The sequence below is a fragment of the Plecotus auritus genome (genome assembly GCF_963455305.1).
Source record: "Plecotus auritus genome assembly, chromosome: 13".
NCBI lineage: Eukaryota > Metazoa > Chordata > Mammalia > Chiroptera > Vespertilionidae > Plecotus > Plecotus auritus.
Genome location: NC_137779.1, coordinates 12,312,219 through 12,337,622, shown reverse-complemented (window position 1 = coordinate 12,337,622; position 25,404 = coordinate 12,312,219). Strand labels below are relative to the sequence as shown.

The 25,404-nt window shown below is 41.5% G+C and overlaps 1 protein-coding gene across 2 annotated transcripts; it reads right to left on the bottom strand.

Annotated features, from left to right (window-relative positions):
- Positions 1-8,302: 8,302 nt before the first annotated feature.
- Positions 8,303-24,514, bottom strand: PPP1CC (protein phosphatase 1 catalytic subunit gamma). 2 transcript variants are annotated; one of them, XM_080649610.1, is made up of 8 exons: positions 24,227-24,514; positions 14,798-14,929; positions 13,683-13,913; positions 11,974-12,078; positions 11,181-11,404; positions 10,839-10,973; positions 9,599-9,659; positions 8,303-9,111 (listed from the first exon to the last, which is right to left on the bottom strand). In XM_080649610.1, exons 1-8 carry the CDS (start codon positions 24,279-24,281, stop codon positions 8,954-8,956), a joined length of 1,101 nt encoding a protein of 366 aa, XP_080505736.1. In that variant the 5' UTR covers positions 24,282-24,514; the 3' UTR covers positions 8,303-8,953. The 2 variants fall into 2 exon arrangements, with proteins under 2 accessions (XP_080505736.1, XP_080505737.1); XM_080649611.1 differs by having other exon boundaries at positions 8,303-8,696.
- Positions 24,515-25,404: the final 890 nt, after the last annotated feature.

Sequence of the window (25,404 nt, the reverse complement as noted above, 5' to 3'; positions counted from 1 at the left end):
TGAGTAGAGGGATTGGGACTTTAAATGCCCACCGACCTCCTCTGGGGAGGGCAGAGGGGCTGGAGGCTGAGCTCATCACCAATGGCCAGTGATTTAATCAACTGTGCCTCTGTAGCGAGGCCTCCATTCAAAGCCCGAACTGAAGGGATTCAGAGAGTTCTGGGCCAGTGGAGCTGAGGAGGTGCCGGGTGGGTGATGCGCCTGCAGAGGGTGTAGAAGCTGTGTGTACATCTCCCAATTCCCTGCCCCATGCATCTCTCCATCTGGCTGTTCCTGAATTGTGTCCTTTTATAAGAAAACCTTAATTGCAAGTAAACCCTTTTCTTGAGTTCTGTGAGCCATTCTAGCAAATTGTTGACTCCAAGGAGAGGGTTGTGGGGACCTCTGACTTATAGCCTGTCTATTGGAAGCACAGGTGAGAACCTGGACTTGCACGTGGCATCTGAAGTGGGGCGGGGGGGGGGGGGCGGGGGGGCAGCCTGTGGGACGAGCCCTTGACCTGTGGCATCTGGGCTAACTCTGGGCCGTTAGTGTCAGAATTACTTGGTGTGGAAAACCCACACATTTTATGGTTACCATAAAAGTAATAAATGAAGAGAAAACCAAGGCAATTTTCTTTTAGGGGCTGTTCAGGGCACAGCTGGTGTTGAGGACCATGGGCCAGGCTCAGAGCCCCCTCCTGGGGTGCAGACAAAGGGCCCCAGGACAGAGCTAGAGGTGGAGCAGGTGAGGAAGGGGCTGCAAAGGAGACACAAAGAGTAACTGTGAGGTGGAAGAAAAAACAAGGGCGTGTGGGGTCCTGGGAACCAAGAGGAGTGTGTCAAGGAAGGCGGAGGAGTGAACGGGGTAAATGCTGATGGAGTGGGCTGAGGCAGGGGGGGGAAGTGGAGAAAAGACACAGAAACCACTCAAGGGTGAAAGACCGCTCATGAAGGGAGCAGAGAAAGGAGACAATGGTGGGAGGGATGGTGGGGCCCACACGAAAACCCCCTGGCCTAGCAGGGTACCTGGAATGTAAGAACTCCCATCTCACTGTATCCCAAGTGCTGTGCTAAGCATCTTGTCCAGTTTCACAGAGAAGACTGAGGCTCAGCAAGTTCATTGCAAGGCCACACAGCTGGTGAGAGGCAGAGCCGGAACATGAACCGTGCTCCACATACAGGATTCTCCACGGACTCCTCCCCTGCCTGTGGCTGGAGCAGTGGACGCTAATGTGTGTGGGTCAAGTTCTCCAGTCCTCCAGAATCTTTCCTGCCTGTTGAAGTGCGTGAGACTTCACATTGGGAAGAGGAGGGCAGAGGATTCTGGAAATACCCCCCTCACGTTGGTGAGCAGAACCTCACACTGAAGGATTCAGCAGCATCATCTTGTTCCACCTGCTGGTTACTCATGGAAACTACTCTGGACAATGTGGTCTGCCCTCCCAGGCAGCAGGAGGTCCCACCAGCTGGGCTCCACATGGCCGGCCAGGTCTGAGTCCCCATCTTCTCTCCACGGAGGTGATCAGCGGAAACTGATCTGGGTGATTTCAGCCCTCCCTGTCATGGTTGTGTTTCAGGAAAGGGCCTGTGACCCAAAGCCTGGCCAGTGAGACCTAAGGGAAGTCCAAGGGGCCTCAGGGAAGTTTGCTCTTCCCAGGAGCATGGCAGAAGACGGCCTCTCCTCCTGTCAAGGGCTGGACATAGGGCCCGGATGTGCGCCTGCTCCTAGCCGAAGGGCAAAGTGAGGGGTGGAAAGCACCTGGGCCCTGATGTCACTGATTCACTCACCCCAGCAGCCACATGCATGCCTCTGTTTTTGAGATGACCCGTTTCACTATCCTTTGGGTCAGGGTTACTCACTGCCAGGAACATCCTGCCTTCTTCACCCATACTTGGACATTAGTTGGGCGTTGCTGCTGCTCAGAGCCCATTTCACTTTCTCTTGGTAACAGCAACAACTTCGGTTTGAGGAATTAACCCTGTTGGGTCTGTAGAACTGTGCACCAAAGAGTCCCCCTCATTCAGCTGAGAGGTGGGCACATGACACAAATGAATCCACTGGGAGACAGAGAGAGAGAGCCCATGGCTGGCATCTGCTCACATCAGGGTGGGATCTGGGCTGTTGGTGCTCGTCCTGTTTGCTTCAGTCACCTGAACTGGTTTCTATCATTTGCATCCAAGGAGCCCAGGCCAGGAGCTGAGGGAGAGAGAGAAGAGGAAGGCCCTGCTGTTCAGGAGCAGGCTCTTGGTGCAGGAGGCAGAGTGGTAAACCACGTGCTCAAATATGAGGCAGAATGAAAACAGACGTGGCAATAATCAGGGATAATAGAGGCAGGACAGCCATCTCATCAGAGTGGCCTCATGATGCTGCTACTCCCTCCCAGGCTTTCCTGATCTACTGTGTCCCTTAATGCAACACCAAGAAAGGAAAGACAGCTAAGTCACCCTGAAAGGGGTTACTTGATTAACTTTCTACCCGGAGAGTACTTAGATTGAATTTCTTAGCTACTTAGATCTTAGACAAGGCATCACAAAGTTTGAGAAGGCTGTAATTGTAGAAGGTTGTACTGACATCTTACCGATGCTGGTCTACAAACACAGGCCTGAAAGTAGCAGGCAGGATTTCTCTTAGAGAAGTGGTTTCAATCCTTTAGGGAGCTGGGGGTGGGGGGCTAAAGCTGGTGGGGGACAAACAGCCCCCAGTCTCTGCTTCTAACAGAGCTGTTCTGATTTTATTCATTTTACATAGGATGCCTTTCACATGATTTTCTTTGAAGGGTTCTACCTGTCAAAAAAAGTTTGGACAGCATTCTTAGAGGCACCCTGTCTTTCTAGAGATGGGGAGAGAAGGCAGAGCACCTTTCTCAGCTCTTGGATTACATAAATGCAAAAGCAGAGGTCGAAGTTTTAAATGAAATGATATTGACCTGAATAAGATCATGGATTTAAAAAATAATCTCATAAAAATGCACCACTCGTGGTGACCAAAATGTGCACCCAATAAATAATTTGCACTGCAGCAAATCTGTAATCTTACTGGGTATAATAGTGACCCTACCAGTAAAAACAGTGAAACACGGGTGCAGCCCTGAAACCAATGTAAGCCAAACTGGTGAACAAACTCCAGCCAACGCTGATCCACACTGGATCCGTACATTTTATTTTAAACTTTGATTTATTTCAGAGAGGAAGGAGAGGGGGAGAGAGATAGAAACATCAATGATGAGAGAGAATCATTGATTGGCTGCCTTCTGCACGCTCCACACTGGGGATCGAGCCCACAATCCAGGCATGTGCCCTTGACTGGTATCCAACCTGGGACCCTTCAGTCCGTAGGCAGACGCTCTATCCACTGAGCCAAACCGGCTTGGGCTGGATCCGTGCATTTTATCATTTACACTGCACAGCCTTCTAACGGGGGTTGGAGGAAATTATTTGAGGGTATGATCTGTCAGTCAACTCCAGCTATCCCTAATCGAAGGGTTAGCACTAAACATGAGAAGATATTGGTGTTTGTAGGAGCGTTATCAAATTTGGAAGAAGTGCTTTTATTTTGGTATAAGGTATGGAATTTGATTCCTCTAAAGGCTCGTGCAGCTGGTGAATGAGCAAATCTCCAGCAGATGGCATATGACTTCCTTTATCCCACCAGCTCACTCTCCTACCTGCCACACCTACCTAGCTTGCCGGGGTTTTGCATGAAAGGTCAAGCAGCCAGTCTGTCCAAGAACATAATGACTAGTTACTGTTCTCTTGTTCACCAGCCCTGAACAACTGGTGTGTGGGCTGGTCCTTTCTGGGAGACACGGTAGTTGGTACTGAGCTACTATGGTGGCAAGAAGAAAAAAGGAACATGCATTTTTATTTTCCCACCCTTGTATTTTTTAAAATATATTTTTATTGATTTCAGAGAGGGACAGGGAGATAGAAATATTGATGAGTCATTGATCGGCTGCCTCCTGCACGCCCCCTACTGGGGATTGAGCCTACAACCCCTGCATATGCCCTGACCGGGAATCCTGTGACCTAGTTCATAGGTTGACGCTCAACCACTGAGCCACACTGGTCAGGCAAAAATATGCATTTTTAAATGGCTCTTCAGATTTTTCCTACAGTTGCACCAAATATGCATCTTGGCTGAATGATGATTACAATTCAACGTTTAGTCTCAGCCAATATTAGAGAATTGTTTGAGACAAGAATGAACTTGAAATCTATGCGGAAAAAAAAAATCTGTCTTACAATTTAATTACAACTGTTTTGGATTTTCCAATGTTTGACATTGGGCAGGAACAACACTTTCTTAGTATTGCTCCTATGGTATTTGCACATTTGTAATACTAAGTAGACGCTTTTACCTGAAGCTAGTAGAAGACAAGTCTTTTGGCTGGCTCTACCACCAAATTGAATGTTGTGGCCTAATCTATAATAATAAAAGCGTAATATGCTAATTAGTCCAGATGGCTGAACAGCGGAATGACCTTCTGGATGACCTTCTGGATGAAGCCGGGTCTCTGAGGGCTGAGCCCCTTGCGCAAATTTCGTGCACTGGGCCTCTAGTAGTAAGATAATGACTATGTTATTCCCAATTTCAAGACTTAAAATCTAGTTGGGCCCAGCCAGTGTGGCTCAGTGCTTGAACATCAACCCATGCACCAAGAGGTTGCAAGCTCCATTCCCGGTCAGGGTGTGCACACTTGATCCTCAGTAGAATTGACATATCTATCTCTCTCCCTTTCTAAAAACAAACAAAGAAAATGGGGTGGCTTTGAGACAGCATGGAGGGACCTGGAGAGTATCATGCAAAGTAAAATAAGTCAGAGAAAGACAAGTATCACATGATCTCACTCATATGTGGTATCTAATTATCAAAATAAACTGATGAATGGAATGGATCCAGAGACATGGAAGCATTGAATAGAGGGTGGAATCTCAGAGGGAAGGCGGGGAGAGGTAATCAACCAAAGACCTTGTATGCATATTTGTATAACCCATGGACACAGATGGTGGGGTGGTGAGGGCCTGGGACTGGAGGAGGTCAATGGGGGTGGGGGCGAGACGGGACATATGTAATACGTTAAACAATATTTATTTAAAAAAAAATTGGGGTAATGATGATTTAATTTTACACAATCGTTCCATCTCAAGCTTGTACAGTGCTTTGAGATGCTTTCTGAATATTTCTGGAAGTATGTAAAAGACTGTTGCCACCTGATTAATACTCCCCACTGGGTATGTGCCCGCAACCAAGGTACATGCCCTTGACCGGAATCGAACCCGGGACCCCTGAGTCCGCAGGCCGACGCTCTATCCACTGAGCCAAACTGATCAGGGCTATTTTAAAATTCTTATAAACTTTTGTTAGCTCAGAGTATAAAATTCTTTCTGAACTTATCCTATTGAATTGTTGCTTTCTATTTGATTACAAGTTTTCATAATTAACCAAAGTGCTTTATTTAATCCTGTAACATATTTATACTTCAAATAACGGACAAAATGACATAATTCCCACAATAATGCCTACCTGTATTGGAATTTATTCAGATATTTGCAACAAATTCAAAAGCCATGCTTGTTCCAGCTACTGAAGCTATTGTCATCAGATGGATAGTCGTCTGTGTGTTCACTCAGTCAATCATGCACAAATTCCAGGGAAGCCAGGAATTTTAAGTATTCATTCTGTTTCAGTCTTGGGTTAAAGATGAAGGCATTAATAGTACATCTTTATTTTCACTCTTTTTCTGCAGCTCACATATATAATCCAGCAAGGATGAATGAAAATTGACTTTTGCCTGCACCAGGTTTTCCTGATGTTGTTTTGCATTGCCATTGATGTAGATCTTAGAAATACCTTTTGTATTATAGAGCTGTCTAACAAAAGTGTAAGCCAAGTTGTAGGCACCTTTTGTGGTTTAATTGTCGCAATCCCATCAGGGAGTATCCTAGTTCCCTATTTATAGGTGAGGAAAAGCCTGGGGCAGAGGTCTAGTCTTCCGGTCTAGGCTCAGGTGTACATCAGATTTGCATAACTGAAAAAAGTGAAGTCATCCACACAGGTTCAAGCTAGCTGGTCTACAAAGCTGAATGAGCTTTGGGTCTCTTTTCCAAAAGGTATAAAATGGGTATACAGAACTCAAAAACCTTTTAACTTATTGTAGTTCTCTTTTACTGTCTTCTACATACCCAAACATGCGTAAAACATTTTTGTCCTCATGCAGATCCCCAGTTCTATCCAAACTACCACATTCATGCCCTTCCTGAATAGTATGATGCCTTAATTTACCAGCAAACTGAGTTTCCTTTTAACCTCCCATCATAGAAAACGTAGGTTATTTCCACCAATCTAAATCCTGTACTTTCATGGCTCAGCACTCACTTGTTCCTAGTCCCCATGTCTCAAAACACACTTATGTGTGTGTTACTTGAGAAGTCTCTGGTTTTAAATCAAGGTGCTTCAAGAACAAGGGTGCCGTGTAACATGTGCTGTTCACTGCAAGCTAGATGTGAGTAGGCCTAATCCATGACTTTAATGGATGGGTTTAAATTATATTACACAGACTGTTTAGATACATTTAAGGATGGCTATCACCTATCTTTCTAAATAGTTTTGTAATGGTGCCATTATCTTGAGAGCTGGAATACATTATAAAACAATCACTTAAAATAAAACTACCATTTAAAATATTACACTAATAATTGCAACTTCATGTCTCCTAGTTATTTCTTTTGCATTGCATCTGCTGAAAATTATCCATGGTGTTCTGTATGCAGTCAGTGCTTAGAAAGGCTTAGCTATCCACGGCTCAGAATCAGGTCATAACCAGCCCACAAACAAAAGGTAGATGGCTACTTACAATCAACCAATTGAGATATTCAAACACATGAAACAACTGAGATTAATTACAAGCCACTAAGTAGTAACTATTTACTGAATACTATTCTAAATTAAACACTCTTCTGAGCATACCACATTATTTCATTCAATGATTCACACTGAGGGGCAGGTACTGTCCTTTTGTAGCTAGGGACAGTTGTGGCTCAGCATTTAAACTCCTCACTCAAATTACACAAGTAGGAGAGGAGGCAGGGCTTGAACCAGGTGAAACCACTAGCTTATCAAATCAGAAATGTTAGGGTAGACTGGGAGTTACAAGGTAAAGCCTCAAGTTCTGTTGTCACATACAAGTTTCAAATTATTCAAAGCTCTTCTAAAACCTCACATCCTGCCCTAGCCGGCTTGGCTCAGTGGATAGAGCATCGGCCTGCAGACTGAAGGGTCTCAGGTTCGATTCCAGCCTAAGGGCACATGCCTGGGTTGCAAGCTCGATCCCCAGTAGGGGACGTGCAGGAGGCAGCCAATCAATGATTCTCTCTCATCACTGATGTTTCTATCTCTATCCTCCCTTCCTCTCTGAAATCAGTAAAGAAATATATTTAAAAAAAATAAAAATAAAACATCACATCCTAAAACCAAAGATTGACTTTGTTCTCTACCTAACCAGTGCCATGACTGTTGGTTTTTTAAGGTAATTTTAAGCCAGACTCTACACTCCACACTCTATAACCTTAGCAGAGTGGCCCAATATTACAACTTTATTTTTGAAATCTTAGAAGTGACACAATTGATAATGTTCAGAGTATAGATTCAAGACATATGAAAGTGGCCTTTGACACAATCAATTACTGTTCATTTTCTTCCTATAGTCAAAGAGGTCTGGGAGAATTACAGGAAAAGTGAAATGCAACTGTGGATTTATCACCGGATGTGGAGCAGGAAGGTGCTAGTGTTAGGTCATGAAGTCCCACTTCTCTCACTGGCAGAGGAACACTGGGGGCCAGGGACTCAGCGATGCCTCAGGACCAGAGCCTGTCTGCACAGATGGGAGGCCACCCCAGCATGCCTGCGCTCTTCCCTCCACCATCAGTTCAAACTGCCCCTCATGAGCACGACCTCTTCAAACTCCCTTTTGGATAGAAGAGCTTTTAATTTAAAATGACACACGTGTTACCCACTTTTAATGTACTCTGAGAGATTAGTATGTGCATTCAACACGTGTGACAAATATAAAGTAGCTCCTGAATTATCGCCAAGTCCAACTGAACCCAAGACAAAAAGAAAACTATGAATACAGATGAAATCACAGCTCACCAAATCCCACACCTCCCCAAATATATTATGGGAGGATAGTTTAATCTCATCACGCCACTTTAGAAACTTAGCTACATCCAAGTTAGAACTCAAAGAACATGAGCATGCATATTATAATCCATCTTGGGAAAACAGACTATTTGAAGGAAGACAAATTCAAATAGAAACTGTGTGGTTTCCAGAGCAATTTATTCATTAACATCTAGTCAATATGCCATCAATAGTTCTCCTGTGTGTATTGTGCTGATAAATTGACACTGAGAGGATTTAACAAGTTCGTCATTTAATAAGTCTGAATTCACTTTCATCACATGGTATTGTACACGGTCATCTGTTGAAACAGATTTCTTTTGAACAGATCTTGGTTTAAAAAAGTCATAGATAATGTAAGTTCTGTATAAACTGGTGGATAGGTAAGTTAGTTCTTTTGTTTTGACTTATAAGCCTCAACTTCACCGCAGAATAAAGACTGTAGGCCAAAGAAAGCATAATCGCTCAGTCGTATAGAACAGTATTGTTTCTATAATTTGGAGCTTTCTGAATGGACGGGTTCAGGCCTGATGCAACTGTAAAAAGATTACTTAATGAATAGACTATATGGAAATTGTACAAAATGTTATTAACTTTAATCATTAATAGCTTAAACAGCACTATGTTACTAATTGCTATTCAAACTCAAAAACCTGGTTTTGAATCCTCAAGAAGGTGGCATGGGTACACAAACCATACCTCCTTATACTTGGGGGTGTGTCAATACATATTTCAACAGAAACTTTGGCTTTAGGAAAGAGTCACAAACATTTAAAATAATGGCTTTGTCATTTTAAGTATAAGGTAGAGGAAAGTGTGCTTTAATTAAATATACATTATACCAGTGATGCTGGCAAGGTTGAAAGTTACTCCTAATGTTGATAGCTATAAAAACCAGTTTGTACATGACAAGACAACGAGAGAAATAAGCAATCCCTTTGAAACAAATTCCTAAAAAAAAAAAAAAAAAATTCACAGTGATTTGTATCAACAGTATGCATTTTATGACAATAACATATACAGACTGAGCACCCTAGGGCTCTCTTTATATCCTAAAGAAAACAAGCATTTACATTATACATGTGTTTTACTGAAATGAAAAAAGGAAGTCAATTGTACACTTACCCCTTAGACAGGATAAACTGTCTAGGGGTGCACAGCTTTAATACCATCATTAAACTTGTTTGCAAAAGGAAGAGAGAACTAAAAAACAAAACATTTTTTCTTGGGAGTGAAGTCTTTCATTTGCTGTTATAACCAGCAAATGCCATTCATTAACTGAAAAAATGGAAGGGAGGGCCCCACAAACACACTATTTGAGCAAGCTGACCAATACACATTACAGTTTTAAAAATGAAGGTTATATACTATATATTACAAGTCCCAACTAGGCAGTGTCAAAATGATATCTATTTCTTTGCTTGCTTTGTGATCATACCCCTTGGAGGTGTTACGGGTCTCGTGGCACTCGGCTTCTTTTTCTCTGCAGGCTTTAAAATCTGCAAAGATTCAAAAGACAAGTGCATTTTAGGAAATATACTCAACCCCAAATCTTCTTAAGATCTCTTAAATGTCATTCAAATCTTTTATTCAACAGGTTTTGACTTTAAAACTGTCCCAACAACATCGAAAGTCCCAATAACTTATTAACATGAACCAAGCTGACAAGTAAACATTTTGGTAATAAAATTTTCTCAAGTTACACCTTGTAGAATTGTTAGGCTACCCCTTCTGACATAGGAGAGCAAGTGCTCTGAGGGGATCCTCTCACAATCTCTGGGAGCTGCAAGTTCCCCCTGATAATTGGTGCAAAAAAATTGTTTTACTCCATTTAACTGCACGTGACCTCAGTGGCTTTATTGATATATATATATATTTTAAAATATATTTTATTGATTTTTTACAGAGAGGAAGGGAGAGGGATAGAGAGTTAGAAAAATTGATGAGAAACATCTATCAGCTGCCTCCTGCACACCCCATACTGGGGACGTGCCCGCAACCAAGGTACATGCCCTTGACCGGAATCGAACCTGGGACCCTTGAGTCCACAGGCCGACGTGCTATCCACTGAACCAAACCGGTTAGGGCTCTATTTATATTTTTAACTGGGCTGGCTTGAAGTGGTACAAGTCTGAGATAAGTGAAGGAGAAAGAGACGGAAAAGCAGACTTTACTTTGTGTAAATGATGCTTTTGTGCCGAGTGAAGGCCAAATGATGTCATGGTGCATCAACAGAGGTTTAGTAGAAATTATACTAGAGAAATTTACACTAGAGAAAAGTGGTGGGAGAACTGAGTAATTAATCACAGCACATCTGGCACGTGGAGTTGGCACTATTCTCACATGTAAGCGGTGATTTAATTTAAACTGAACATCATACTGACATTATCGTTAGATTTATAATAAAGGGGACATCAGCATAAAGAGCTAATGTATTGTTTTTTTGTGCTTCTTTAAAACCTACTTAAATAATGCAAAAACAGTTAAATTGGACACTAGGGGAAAGGTTCCATGACAATGTTTTCCTTGAAAGGGGGTTTACTTATTACTGAACTAAAATAAACACTGGTTAAGGGAAAATAAAAATTTAGTGTATTTAACATAAATGAACAGCAGGCAGAAAGCAATTTTTTCCTCTCCCAGACATAAAAGGAAACAATGTTGAAAACATCCTCTACCTGAAAAGAGCACATTAGTGTTTCATCCACACTCATCATGGCACCTGCATTGTCAAACTCTCCACAATAATTGGGTGCAGAAAACAGAGTGACCAACTGCCTCTTTGCAAAAAATTCATATCCATCTTCAACCACCTTGGAGAGAAAATGTTTTCAGTATAAGTAGGTGCAAATTTTAGGTGAGTAAAACCACTCTTAGTTTCCCGTTGAGCCTGATATCCTGCAGGTCAACTTCCAGAAACATTTTGTGTAAACAAACAATACCTACCCACCAAAATCAACAAGGAGAATCTGGCTCACACACATGCTCTTAAGTGTACATGTAAAATTCAAAATCAATACCTGATGGGCTCTACATATAAGATCCAAATCATGCTTATGGAGAAATTTTGCAACCACTTCTGCACCAAATGTGAAGGACACTCCTCTGTCATTTTCACCCCAGCCTAAGACATCTTTATCGGGGTCAGACCACAAAAGATCACAAAGAAGACCTTGATCTGGTACATCAGTTGGTCGCATAATTCGCCGAATCTGCTCCATAGATTGAAGATCTGGTGATAAACCTATTAAATAAGAAAAATGTAAAGAAAACCACTTCAGAGAGACTCAACGGCGAAGTCTTAAAATTAAATCTATGGGTATGTTTTCTTACTAAGCTTTGGGTAAAAAAACCCCAAAACTGAATTAGCACTGGTATTTATTTTAAGCACTCATCTGTGGGCCCAGTATATTCAAACAGTATATGGGAACAGTTACTTCAACATGTATGAAATTAAAACCCTCTTTTGAAAGGATAAAACACAGACCTGGGGAAAAGTCTACTGACATTTTCGGTATTCTAGATCTATGGTCCAGAATGTTAACTGCTGTGCATTTTATATTTAAAAATATTTTCTGTTCTGTTTTCAAATCAAACTGTTACAGAGTCTAGAATTCCCTATAACAAATCAATTGCTTACTTCAGACTTCTATCCAAATAATCCTGGATGTGCCAAAGTAGACCCATGATCAACAAAAGAGTTATCTGACAGAAGAAGTCATCCCAATGATAACTCAAAAATGTCAAAATATACCGTTTAGAGGGGATAAAAAACCCTACAGTTCCATTTGGAATTAAAATCAGCCCACATACCTCCATGACAGCAAAATATTTTCTCATCCACGATGGCTGCTATCGGTAAACAGTTAAAGCAGTCTGTGAAAGTTTTCCACAGTTTAATGTTATATCTTCTTTTACCTGTGAAAATTTTAGGATGGTTAAAAAGAGACTGATGCATGGCCAGCATGACTGTAGTTGAACGTCGACCTATAAACCAGGAGGTCATGGTTTAATTCATGGTCAGAGCACATGCAGGTTTTGGGCTTGATCCTGTGTGGGGCATGCAGGAGGCAGCTGATCAATGATTCTCTCTCATCACTGAAGTTTCTATCTCTCTCGTCCGTCCTCTCTAAAATCAATAAAAATATATTTTTAAAAAAAATCCCCTGGACAGAATTAGGAAGCCCTCTTTGGATGACCACCCAGGGCTCCCTTAGATCTCTCCTTTGCCCGTGTGCTGCATTTGCCAGTGCCAACAATCCTCATCCTTCTTGAAGTCTGCTTTGCTCCTTGATTCCTTAGTCATGCAACACATTCCAGCATCTCCTGCAAGTTCCTTTGCTATGTTGTTGGCTTCTCTAACTAATATCAGGATTTTCCCTCCTGTTGTCTCTGAGCATCTTAACTAAGTCCTGGGCCCCTGCTTTCTCTTCTATTTCTCTACATCCTCCAAACCCCCATTGCCCAAGGCCACTTCAGACCACTAGGAACATCTGGCTCCAGAAAGGTTTAGCCTGGGTAATTGCCAACATCTCTGCAGGCTTTCAAATCCTGGGATTCTGAGCCAGAATCCCTAATGCAGTTTCCTATTATTACATATCAGAAAGTTCAGCCCGACCAGCGTGGCTCAGTGGTTGAACATCGACCTATGAACCAGGAGGTCATGGTTTGGTTCTCAGTCAGGGCATATGCCTGGTTTGCGGGCTCGATCCCCAGTGGGGGATGTACAGGAGGCAGCCAATCAATGATTCTCTCTCATCATTGATGTCCCTCTCTCTCTCTCTCTCTCTCTCTCTCTCTCTATCTATCTCTCTCTCTCCCCCCCTCTTTCTTTCTGAAACCAATAAAAATAAATAAATAAAAGATATCAAAAAAGATAACACACAATTCACATTTTATCCAACAACAAATACCTCAGCCTTACCATTATTGCAGTCATAAGGTTAGAAAGAAAATAGTAGAGTGCTGGTTATACTTGGGAAATAAGTCTATCACTTAAGGCAGCAGTTTTTAAATTGCTCCATGAGAAATCTACATTTGAATAAAACATCACCTTAATAAAATTTACAATAAAAATTTAATAAAACACCAATAATTGTTTTATCAAAGTTGTATAAAACGAATCCTTTTAAAAAAATTTTTTTATTGATTTCAGAGAGGAAGGGAGAGGAAGAGATAGAAACATCAATGATGAGAGAGAGAATCATTGATCAGCTGCCTCCTGCACGCCTCCTACTGGAGACCGAGCCCGCAACCCAAGCATGTGCCCCTGACCAGAATCAAACCTGGGACCCATTCAGTCCACAGGCCAATGCTCTATCCACTGAGCCAAACCCACTAGGGCAAGAATCCTTTCTTAAGTTAGCTGTGAATATCCATCTATTCCTCCCACCGCCTAAAAGAAAATACTAAGAAAAAAAAAGTTGATGCAATAGGAAATGAGAGATATCAACAGAACTATGTCAGTTTATGTCCAAGTATCTCAATTTAGGTAACCCTTCCTTAGATATAGAAGTACTTACATTCATCATAAAATCCGTAAATTCTATTGATGCTGGCACATTCGTGGTTTCCTCTGAGAAGAAAAAAATTCTCGGGATATTTGATTTTGTACGCCAGTAAGAGGCAGATAGTCTCCAGTGACTGCTTCCCCCTGTCCACATAGTCCCCAAGAAACAGATAGTTGCTTTCTGGCGGGAAACCACCGTACTCAAAGAGTCGAAGCAAATCATAGTATTGCCCATGGATGTCACCTAGAAGCAAGGGTTTTGTTACACAGTGTCTTTATACTTGTAGTGCATTAACAAAGCTTTGAAAGACATTCTTTAAACATTCATTGCACAGTGGCAATGCCTCTAATAAGCACAGTTAAATTTGATAGCTAACACTAATTTCCAATCTTCTATCTTATTAGTTCAATTAAGCTTAATAAAAAATTTAAGTGTACGTGTAGGTCCACAATCCCACGCAAAACTCAACTAATTGTTTTCCTTTCAGGTCCCTGATCAAGATCAGATCTCTGACAGCTGAGTCTCCCAGTACTGTATCAGCAGAACCACTGCACTTCTATTGAGCCCTGGCCCCAGGTGAACAAAGATACACACTCACTCTACCCTTCAATGCATTCAGCTTTCAACTCCCCCCTCATAGATAATGCTAAAGAACATTTACTTGCTTTATCAATGTAGTTAAATATGCTAGAAGGATATAACATTACTCAGATAAAGTTTAGTTCTTATACAGATTATCTGCTTCTATCCTGTAGAAAAAGTAGAATTATAAAGTGGCACCAAGGAGGTCTATTTTTAGGTATAACCAATTCTACTTTAAGATTAAATGTAATTCCTATATATTCATATAGTTCAGACCTTTTCTTAGCTCTCCCTTCTGTTTCATTCCTTTCCTTTTGCAATGTCTCTATTCCTTCAGCAAAATAATTTTTAGTAAATCTGAAGCACATCTAAGTAAACTAAGCCCATTAGAAGTATTTATTCTAGAGCTGTAATTATTTAACTTATAGTGCCACATTATTCATAAATAGCATATGATTATGCTGGTTAATATAAGGTAATCTATATATCCTTGCCTCAATTAATCAATCTCAATCACATAACAATGTTAGTGTTCCAAGACTTACCACATATTTTGAGTGGTGCTTCAAGTTCTAGTAGGATAGGCTGACTGAGAAAGATCTCTCGAGATTTTAAGCACAGTCCTCTGATTTCATTCTCCTGTAGCTGGACATTCTTACCAGGCTTGGACCCTCTTACTGTAGGGGAGAAAAAACCCAATGTCAAATGAAGTCAAAATACAATTTAATGTAAAAGTTAAAAATATCTCAAAAGATACAAACTTTAGGTAAGGAAGAGGTAAAATAATAGTTTAGCTTTTTGGCTGGCTTTATTTTCAGGACATTTATAAAGAACATGGTTTTAATGCCTAATTAGAATCTTAAACCTTAGCCAGGATTTCAGAGATTATTCAGTTGCTGTCTTCTATACAAAGTTAAGACTTATTCAGGATACTGTGTGTGTATGGTTAGAAAGGTCTTTTACTACGTGCTGAAATCAGACTCCCTGTGGCTTGAGGCCTCAGTTCTGCATCCAAGCCACACAATCAGCCTTGTTCACCTACAGCCCGCCCACCAGGCCAGCTCTTTTTGCCTCCTGTCTTCTCTTCTCCAGCCTTATAAATGAATTAGTATTTGCACAGCAGATTTCAGAGATTGTCCCGTTACTGAGATGTTTCTATGAACTACTTTTTAAAATGTGAGATTGGAATTGCTCAGACCCCCATCTCCCTCCAAATCAGTGTTTTTCAGGTATTTCTTCGGGCTCCAGATTTATGTATGAAAAATTTTAAGTATTTTCATTTCAATAAAACACATTGTAGGCTTGTTATACATATTTGGCAGTGCAATTTCTGGGCCTGCATTTTTAAATACAATTATGCCTCCACAGGGCAAAGGATGTCTGCTTGTGCCGTAAGAAAGGTTTCCCGGTAATCTGAACAGTAAACATGAGCAAAGGGAGAAAGAAGTCGTAGCACAGCACCAGGCATCCTAAACTCACAAGTACCCACATCAGAGCGCTCTGAGGTCTACTCACTACCAAAACAAAGCACAAGCTCTCTCCTCTGGCCTGTAACAGTTCATTTTATCAGTCAGTAGGTAGTAGTAGGAAATAAAGCAGGCATTCTTTGCATTAGAAATGAAGCGAAAACACAGGACCAGACTAAATATAGAATGCAAGCCTGCATCTTTCTTCCATTAAAGCCAATAAAAAGTGACTTAGTATTAGCAAAACCACAAAATCCATCAGATTAAATCAACATTGCTAACTTAAATTTTATTGGTTTTGGAGGCTTTATTCCTATTCAAATTACAAAATCATATGGCTTAATTAGTTGAATAAGAGCAATAGGCTTAACAGGTTTGTATCTAGCTTTGCTCTGTAATACCTAAGTAACATTACAGAGTGATCAAAATTACAAGTAAAAAAAACCTGACATTTGTGGAGAATTTTTCCCCATTACAAAGGGCTGTGTCCACGTTTGAGAAACATTGTCCTAGGCCAGTGGTTCTCAACCTTCCTAATGCTGCGACCCTTTAATACAGTTCCTCATGTTGTTGTAACCCCCAACCATAAAATTACTTTCGTTGCTACTTCATAACTGTAATTTTGCTACTGTTATGAATCGTAATGTAAATATCTGTGTTTTCCGATGGTCTTAGATGACCCTGCTAGCAGTTCTCAGTTAGAAAGGTTGAGAACCACTGTCCCAGGCGAAGCCATCCTACGGCCTGAAGTCACCAAAACCCCTCAATTTTCTGAAGAAACAAGTTTTGAGCAGAATTAAACTGTGTAGAGGAGTATATATATATATTTTTTCAATGAGAGATAATGAACAAGAAAGGATCAAATTCTTGAAAGACACAAAAAGAAACTAAGAGCGCTGGATTTGGTGCCAGGAGCCCCAAGTTTCTATAGCTTTGGCCAAACCACTACTTTAAACCCCAAAATATGTAACTGAACTAAATGACTAGCCAGTCTCTGATCAAATTATGAAACAAGAAGCAATTAAAGGAAAAAATATAGTAATAACCTTTGAGGGAAGACACAAAACAAATGCATATATAACACAACAGCAACCGAGCAATAAAAAGTGATTTTCCCACACTAATTTCTCTCTCTCGCTAAACACACACATAGTAGAGAACTCAAGAAACGCTACCAGTGGAAAGATGATGTGTTCCTTGATTCACTGGCCAGAAAACCCCCATCATTAGTGATTTTACCACAAGGCAGCCAGAAACTTGGGCAGACTGCCCAGCAGAAAATTTTATTTTTGGCTTGGAGGGGACTCCTAGAAGCTTCTGATTTCAACCTGAATAGTTTTCAGCAGAGCCCACATTTGTGAATGAAGAGCCTACTCTATTTTTCAGGAGTCTATGTAAAAATTGACTTACACCTATATAGAATTCAGGCTATACTTTTTATATGAATGCTATCGTAGTAAATCAATGTCATCATATTCAATGTTGCTAACATGAATTTTACTGGTTTTGGAGGCTTCCCATTAACACCTTTAGATGTAGTTTATGGTAGTTTTCTCTTATTCTGTCCTGAGTGGGATTGCACAGAGTTTTAGTAAAGAGAAATACTGCTAACAATTAAAAATTATTCTTAATGTGAAATTTCCTCAGAACTTATTATATTTGAAGAACACTGATCATTTAAAAACAACACGGCCCCAAAGCTTTTTAAATCCCTTACAATTAGCTCAAGGAGTAAAATGATAGAAATTCCACCCAAACCATCTTCTACCAACTGGCAAATACCTGCTCATCCTTCAAGCCTCTCCTCTCCTCACAAGCCTGCTTTCCCTTCTCTGAACTGCTCTCAAACAGCCAGTCAGACCCAATACACGCTGTACTTTGTATTGTAATTGCAAGTTCACTTCTCCCTATTCATTGGACCCAGGATAGAATGCAAACCCCCAAAACACACCACTTGCTCTTCAGAGTACATGCTCATGGTCATTACATGGCAGGTGCTCAATATTTGTTGCATAAATGAAGTGTGGATAAATCCTAAGTACTATTGACTTGTGGCATTAGAATTAAACATACACTCCAAACTACATACCTATTTCCTATAAGGCTTTACTGGAGTTATTTCCCTAGTTGTAAAAAGACAGGATTACTCTTAAATTTCAAGCTGAAGATAATATGTCAAATAGAAGATAAAGATCTCAAAATGGGTTTTGGTAGTCCAAGTGAACACTGTACATATTTCTTAAAAATGGCCATATCAGCCAAGAGCATAAATACCTACTTCCCTATTTTCAATGTCCATCAAATAGAATTATGTATTAGTTGTGGCTAACATCTGCCAAGCACTTTCCATGCGCTGGATAATCCTCAACAATCCTACGAGGTTAGCCAGCTGTGGGAAACCGGATCTGGCTGTTCTATCTGGTTCTCTTGCTCTCCCCTCCACTCCTTTACTTTGAATTTATATTAGTTCACACAAACACTCCATCCAAGCTTTTGTTCCGGCCCTCCGGTCCAGTTTAAGAACCCATTGTGGCCCTCGAGTCAAAAAGTTTGCCCACCCCTGGTTAGACAATCACCTCCGTATTACAGGTGAGGAGAGGTTCAACGAGACTTGGTCCAAAGTCAGAGCTTGTAAGGACACTAGGCCCAGACCGACTCTAGTTTTAGTGATGCTTCCAACATACTATCCTCCCAAGTAAGAACCTGGACTTCCTTAAACTCCCAAATCAAAGGAGTTTTTATAGGACAAACCCCAATACAGTCATGGCTTTCTAAGAAAAAATTGGTATGGGATATAAAATCATAATGCACCCTTATACATGAGAGGCATTAAATAAGAATTTAATCATGCAATCTGTTGAGACTATCAGTAGTTATTTACCATAACAACAGGCTACACAAGAAACTTGTCCTTTTTCTCAAGAACCTTACATTAGTGGAGGGCACAGAAAGTAAAACAAAATGGGTACCTGGAGATTGTTATAAGTGCTCTAACTAGAACTACCCCCTCCATAAAGATTAGAAAAGTAAAAGATCATCTTAAGGACATTTTATTACCATTAAAAATGGTATTAAAGACAAAGGCTATCTTTATTTTATCTCTGTGAGCTGAAAGAAAAATACAGAGTACAGCACTGCTCAATAAACATCAGTCAATATTTACTTGGAGGTTTAAAGCCCTCACTATGCTCTGTGCATGGGAGAAACCTATATAAATAGGAGATCCTTAGGTGGGAAATTCAAGGGTTGTCACCTCAGGATAACTTCCTAAGTAGCTTTTCAAATTATTTCAACTACTGTCAATGGAATCCAAAATATTCCAACCAATAAAAATTCCATTCTCCGGAGTGTTTCTCATAAATCCAGGTGCCAGGTACTGCAAGGAAATAAAACTAGTAGACCATGTGAACATATATAGGCTAGTGATCAATACATTAAAATATTCACCTTAGACCTTTCACATATGACTTTTGAGTAAAAGCTTTTCTTTATCTTGCTAGAAATGGTGATTCAGAAAAATGCATTATGATTGTTATCAGCAAAGGTTGTTCTGTACAAACTTATTTATCTGGCAGATCATAAACTTCCCAGCAATTTTATTGAAAGCAAACTGATAAAATCCTGAAATAATAAAAGAATGTTACTTGCGACGATCTGTAATGACAGCTTTCTCTCTCAAGCAACACTAACTTTTCTGACAGCAACAAGCAAAGCAGAGATAAAAACTATGGAAGGAAATTTAAGGTAACTTTGAGATTATTTATGGGGAATGAAAAAGTATTCTTTTGTCCCTCAATTAAAGGCTCTTTAACTGTTTTGAAAGGTCATTATTAAAGGAATGCCATAAACAACAACAACAAAAAGGCACTAGCTGAAATATAATGAAGTTTTAAAATCTAAGAATGGCACAACCAATAAAAAATAAACCAAAAGAGCCTAACCGGTTTGGCTCAGTGGCTAGAGCGTCGGCCTGCGGACTGAAAGGTCCCAGGTTCGATTCCGGTCAAGGGCATGTACCTTGGTTGCGGGCACATCCCCAGAGGTGTGCAGGAGGCAGCTGATCGATGTTTCTCTCTCATCGATGTTTCTAGCTCTCTATCCCTCTCCCTTCTTCTCTGTAAAAAAAATCAATAAAATATATTAAAAAAAATAAAAAATAAACCAAAAGATTTTGCTGTTTTACGATAATCCTGTTAAAGCAGGTAGTAATCTTAAGAATATGACACACATTCATTTCAATGACAGAATAACCTTGCAATATGGGACAGATTTAGAAAAATTAGACCTGAAACCCAAACAAAAATAGTGAATACTAAAACTTTCCCACAAACTGATGAGTTCTTTTCTAACACACACACACACACACACACACACACACACACACACACACACACACACGTATTTATGCCACAAGAATGTTATCACCAGCAGGAAGACTTCCACTTTCTGACCATCTTAATTGTTTTCACCCCTCACTTTCTTAGTGGCTAATGTTAATACTTTGGGCCATTAAAGGTTAACCCAATTTTCTCAAGGCAGATTGTAAGAATACAGCTGCCAAACACTGTCCACTGCTCTCAATAAAGTACTTGGAGTATTCTAGACCTAGAGTGAAGCCAATTTATTGAAAAATGTTTAACTTTCCACAGTCTGAAAACCCATTTTGATAAAAACAACATTTGAATAGAGTAAAATTTTAGGAGTGGTTTTCATTTTCATAAACTTTAATATCAGTGATACCCACTCCCCTCTAGACGAGAGGATGCCACTAAACCCTAGAGTAGTGGAGAAATTGGAGATTATGGATATATCAAGACCCCTAAGGAAATCATCTGTTCTTACATGCTTTGGATACAGGGTCTGATCCTTAAAAATTTGTCCCAGGATTCTATGAACGCCATACAGATGGAATCATCCCTTAGTCTTCCTGAATAATACTAAGACTTTCCAGTTTCCTCATCTACAAATCAATTCACATCAGAATATTATCTCCTTAACATTTTAATCTTTAAGGTCTACTATTAGCCTCAGCTGTAAATTAAGTGAAATGATCAAATCCATATAGTATCAATCATTTCTCTGCTTCAAGATCAGTAATCCTCACCTATTCAAATGGATGGAATGGCACATGCTTATGCAGAACAGGTTGCAGGTCATTAAGACATAAAACAATCTCACCAACCTCTACCGCCAGATGGGCTACTAATGCAAAGCCCAGCAGCACCTCTATTTCCCCAGCTCGAGAAGGAACGCCTGTCCTCTTCCTGCTACTGTCAGGCAAGGGGGACACAAATAATCTTTTCTATGCTGTGGTTAAGGACTGGCATAAGTTTAGCTCATGTCTCCAATAGAGCTTTCTGTCTTAACTCCAAGGAAAGGATGCAGCATACAACTGACATGCTGGAGAGGGAAGAGGAGGGGGCTCACACCACAGACTTCTTTTAAGTTAGGTAATAACTTTAATCTTTACCAACAAAAATGTCCTATGATGATAACTGATCCCAAGTAAAGCCTCTAATCATTAAAATTATCTGGCATGAAAGAAAACTATAACTGTAGAAGTGTCATTAGGAAAGATTACTTTTGTTTTCCTTGGTCAGCATTTTAAGAACCTTTTTTCCCCTATTATGTTTGTTTATTATCTTCAGGACCAGGCGCTGTCTTTTTAGCATTAGAATGTAAACATGTTTCATATTACACCAAAAAGCTAAACACGTAAGTTAAACAATTTTAGAGTTTCAGAGTATCTTCAGATGAACTCTTACACATCAGAGAATCAAATTAGTAAAGGTTTCCCAAGGGCCAGGGCAAAGGTCACATTTAAATCACTCAAGCAAGCCAAGCAATTATGCAGAGCCTGGCACAATCTTGCAGTGCGAAATAGCCAGCTTCAGAGCAAAGAAGCTTCTTGCAAATCTGGACGTGAAAATAAGTCACAACCTCCAGCTATCCGAGAAAGGTGCCAGCTCCCTGAGCAAGGTCGCTTACAAAGTATAACCAAATCGTACTTTTCTCCAACACAGTAGAAATATCAGACCAAATCAACAGCTGGCTTATTTTCTCTCTAAACTGCTCAAGTTTTACTGTGCAGTTATTTAAATAACCTAATATTACCAAGGAGTAACAACCTTTAGGTTTTATCATCAAGGCAGAGCCTGGACAAAAACTTCCAAGATGGGTTGCAAAAGTGATACTTTGCTTAAAGAAAAACTACTAACAGGGTAGTAAAGAACTGCAAAGCTGTACTGACTAAAGATCTAAACCAACATGCTGTTTTTCTTAAAAAAGGCTTCACTTTTGAGTTGCCCTTTTAGTACCATCACTGAGCTACTTCTCAACTAGCTGGTACAGTCCACCACCTTAAAAGACAATACTGAACATGTAAAAAATTCTAACAGGGCCACAAAATTAACATTGCCTCCATTTTCAAATATACTTAAATTTTAAGATTTTTAAGAAAAAAGGTTTTTGGAGCATTACAAAATCCACAAAATTTAATACCAACACCATATATATATATATATATATATATATATATATATATATATATATATTCTCAATAGATCAGTTTCTTTGCCAATTTAACGTCAATGAGAAAAAAGTATACTGTGCAGCTAGCCTATTCCTGAGCCATTAAAACACACTACTTTATATTAATTTCTGGATAACCGAGAACTAAAAATAACAAGACTTAATCTTAAAAATTCTGTTTCTAATACAAAAATTTCATTTTTCCTGTTTTCTCAGTGAAATAAAGCCCACCTTAATCTAGCCACACATTCCTGCAGATATGCAGAATGTAAAGTTTTTGACATAAAAACATGTAATAAAAAGTTCCTTTCTTATTGCACTGTTTTAATCCACTTCTGAACCACTGCTCCCTCATATAAATAGAACTGTACTAAATAGTATGGGAAATATTATTTACTTGTTATAATTTCTGGAACTCATTTAGTGGGTTTTCTTTTTCTTTCAAGAACGTATAAAAGGAAAAACAAAGTATAAGAGGAAAAATCCCCACACAGATTAAGCTATTTCGGGAGTTTATTTTAATAATTCAAAAGATCTGCAAAAGCCAGAGCTGTCCAGAGCTGCGCCCTAGTGCAATGAATGAGCGGCGCTGGGAGGGTCAGCGGTTGGGCCAAGTGCGGGACCTCGCTGGCCTCCCCCCCCACCCCCCGGAGCAGCCCCCGGCCCGAGGGCCAATTCGCGGGCTCACTCCCCTCGGTGCTGCAAGTCCAACTGGCCTCACACCATGCTCTTGACTCCATCTCACAGCATTTATAGTCCGACAATATTTAGGACAATATAAAGGCCAAAAAAGTTAAGACCCAATCAACTCTATATTACCAGTGCCCAAATCAAGAAAGGGATTCAAATTCTCCCAAAGCTTTGAATAAGACGTTAGCATTAGATCCATTCTGGAACCCGAAACGTGAGGCAGTTCACTTTCGCGTCCCTCTTTAAAATCCGAACTTCTTCAGTCTCCCAAATCAATATGAATCAAATGCCAGGCAGTCTTAGGTCAGCCAAATTAAAGCTTTATTTTAACCTTGGTGTAACCACTGGACACCTCCTTCCTTCACACACAGGGTTAGTTGAAGGAGTTTTAGTTCCTCACTGCCTGGCTTCGAAATCTGTCATAACTCTGTGACCTTGGTCAAGTGACTTCACCTCTCTGTGCTTGCTCTGAAAAACAGGAGAAAATAATAGCACCTACCTCGCAAGGCTGCTGGAAGAATTAAGTAAAATCTATGTAAAGTGCTTAAAAAAAAAAAAAAAAAAAAAAAAAAGCCGGACTCGTAGGAAGCTCCGGTTATCATTGTGATTGTTTATTAGATGTACGCCAAGCGTTTCACAGAGCCCCTAGCACATTGCAAAGATTCTAACTGTCATCATCGCTAGTTTCAAGTTCAGAAAAGAGCGCGGAGACCTCGTCAGGATGGGACAACTTAAAGAGTATTTGGGAGCGCAGGAGGTGGGTTCCAGCATCCCCTTGAGAGGTGTTCGGACAAGAAATGGCCCCCCCAATCCCAGCCCCACAAAAAAACGTAAAAATGAGCGATAGGAAAGAAGCCCGCCCTCCAACCCCGTGGAACCCACAGCCCATCCTTTAAGTCGCTTTCCGAGAGGACCGGTACCAGAAAGTACGGAACACGCCTGAAGGTTGGACTGCCCCCACACCCAACCTTCTCTCCTCCAAACACTGGTCCGGTGTGTGGAGAGCAAGAGACCGGACCGGAAACGTGGGGGTAGGGAGCAGAGTTTTCAAATTTCACGGCCAGGAGGAAGGCTGTGCCCTAGTGCAATGAATGAGCGGCGCTGGGAGGGTCAGCGGTTGGGCCAAGTGCGGGACCTCGCTGGCCTCCCCCCACCGGGAGCAGCCCCCGGCCCGAGGGCCAATTCGCGGGCTCACTCCCCTCGGTGCTGCAAGTCCAACTGGCCTCCCAACTCCACCCCCCACCCCAACCGCCCGCCTCCTCTCAGCCCACCCGCCGCCCCCTTCACCTTCCAGCAGCCGTTGGATGATGCTGTCGACGTTGAGTTTATCTATATCCGCCATCGCCTTCCCACCGCCGACCCTCCCGCAGCGGCGCCGCCGGCGGCTCGCGCCCGGGACTCACGCCTCCTTTCCCACGCCACGAGCACAGAGGCGGTGGTGGCGGCGGCGGCGGTGGCAACAGCCGCGGCGGGTCCCCCCAACCGCCCCGCTCCCTGCTTCCTCCTCTCTCTCCACTGGAACCACGAGAAGAACAAAATGGCCGCCGACTCCTTAGCTAGCCTCGGGCGGCGCACGGATGCGCGCGGGGAGTGCAGCGGCCAGCCGGGACTTCTTTATGAGCCATAGGGCACGCGGGAGGGGGGAGGGGCCTGAACGAGAAGGGGGCGGGGTCAGAGCGCGGGCAGGGGGCGGAGACGGTTGAGAGTAGAGCGCAGCGCTCGGATCCTTCCGCCAAACGAGCTGAGCAAATAGGCCCCCTGGCGGGAGCGGGAGTTGCAAAATTGCACGCGGGAGTTGGGGCTGGGGGAAAAGATGCTGCTGTGTATGGGAGCATTGCGGCTTCGGCGGGATACGTCCACTGGGAGCAGATGTTTGCAGACCTGCTATGTGGAAGCCCACCGAGGGAATTAGGGGTTCCTGGAATTTACTCCTTCAGATAAACCTAGGATAGAGGTGGAGAGGGAGAAAAAGAAAAGTAGATTGACTTACTTTGGATTCAAATTTGCTGGGACTTGGGGAGAAGGGAAAGCCCTCGCCCAGATAAAGCAAAATGTTAACAGTTATAAATCCCGATTGGTGGGAATATAGCTATTTGTGTATATACATTGTGTGTGTGTGTGTGTGTGTGTGTGTGTGTGTGTGCGCGCGCGCGCGCTCTCTCTCTCTCTAACTTTTACATTGGGGAAAAGTTTTTTAATCCACCTTCAAAAATTGTTTTTCATCACCCTTATGTTTAGATTATCTTTCTTGAACACGGGAGTTATATAATCATGGGGACGGTTACCCTGAATCTAGCTAGCACGAAGCTGAACCAAGGGAGAATTCGCAGATTTCGCGCGCAGAGCTGGAGGCCGGAAGCGAAGAGCGAGTTTGCAAGGGCAGGCATTGCGGGCGGGTCCTGAATTCTGCAAACACTTTGGCCCATTGCCTTCGGCCCTCACCAAGTCCATCTCTCTCCCGGAGG

Bases quoted from the DNA above. Each gene is read 5' to 3' on its own strand.
- PPP1CC (XM_080649610.1), bottom strand. From the start codon at position 24,281: ATGGCGGATATAGATAAACTCAACGTCGACAGCATCATCCAACGGCTG. The intron at 13,914-14,797 runs GTAAGTCTTGGA...CCTTGCTTCTAG, and splicing joins AGCACCACTCAAAATATGTG to GTGACATCCATGGGCAATAC. The intron at 9,660-10,838 runs GTAGAGGATGTT...GAATCTTTGCAG, and splicing joins CACTAATGTGCTCTTTTCAG to ATTTTAAAGCCTGCAGAGAA.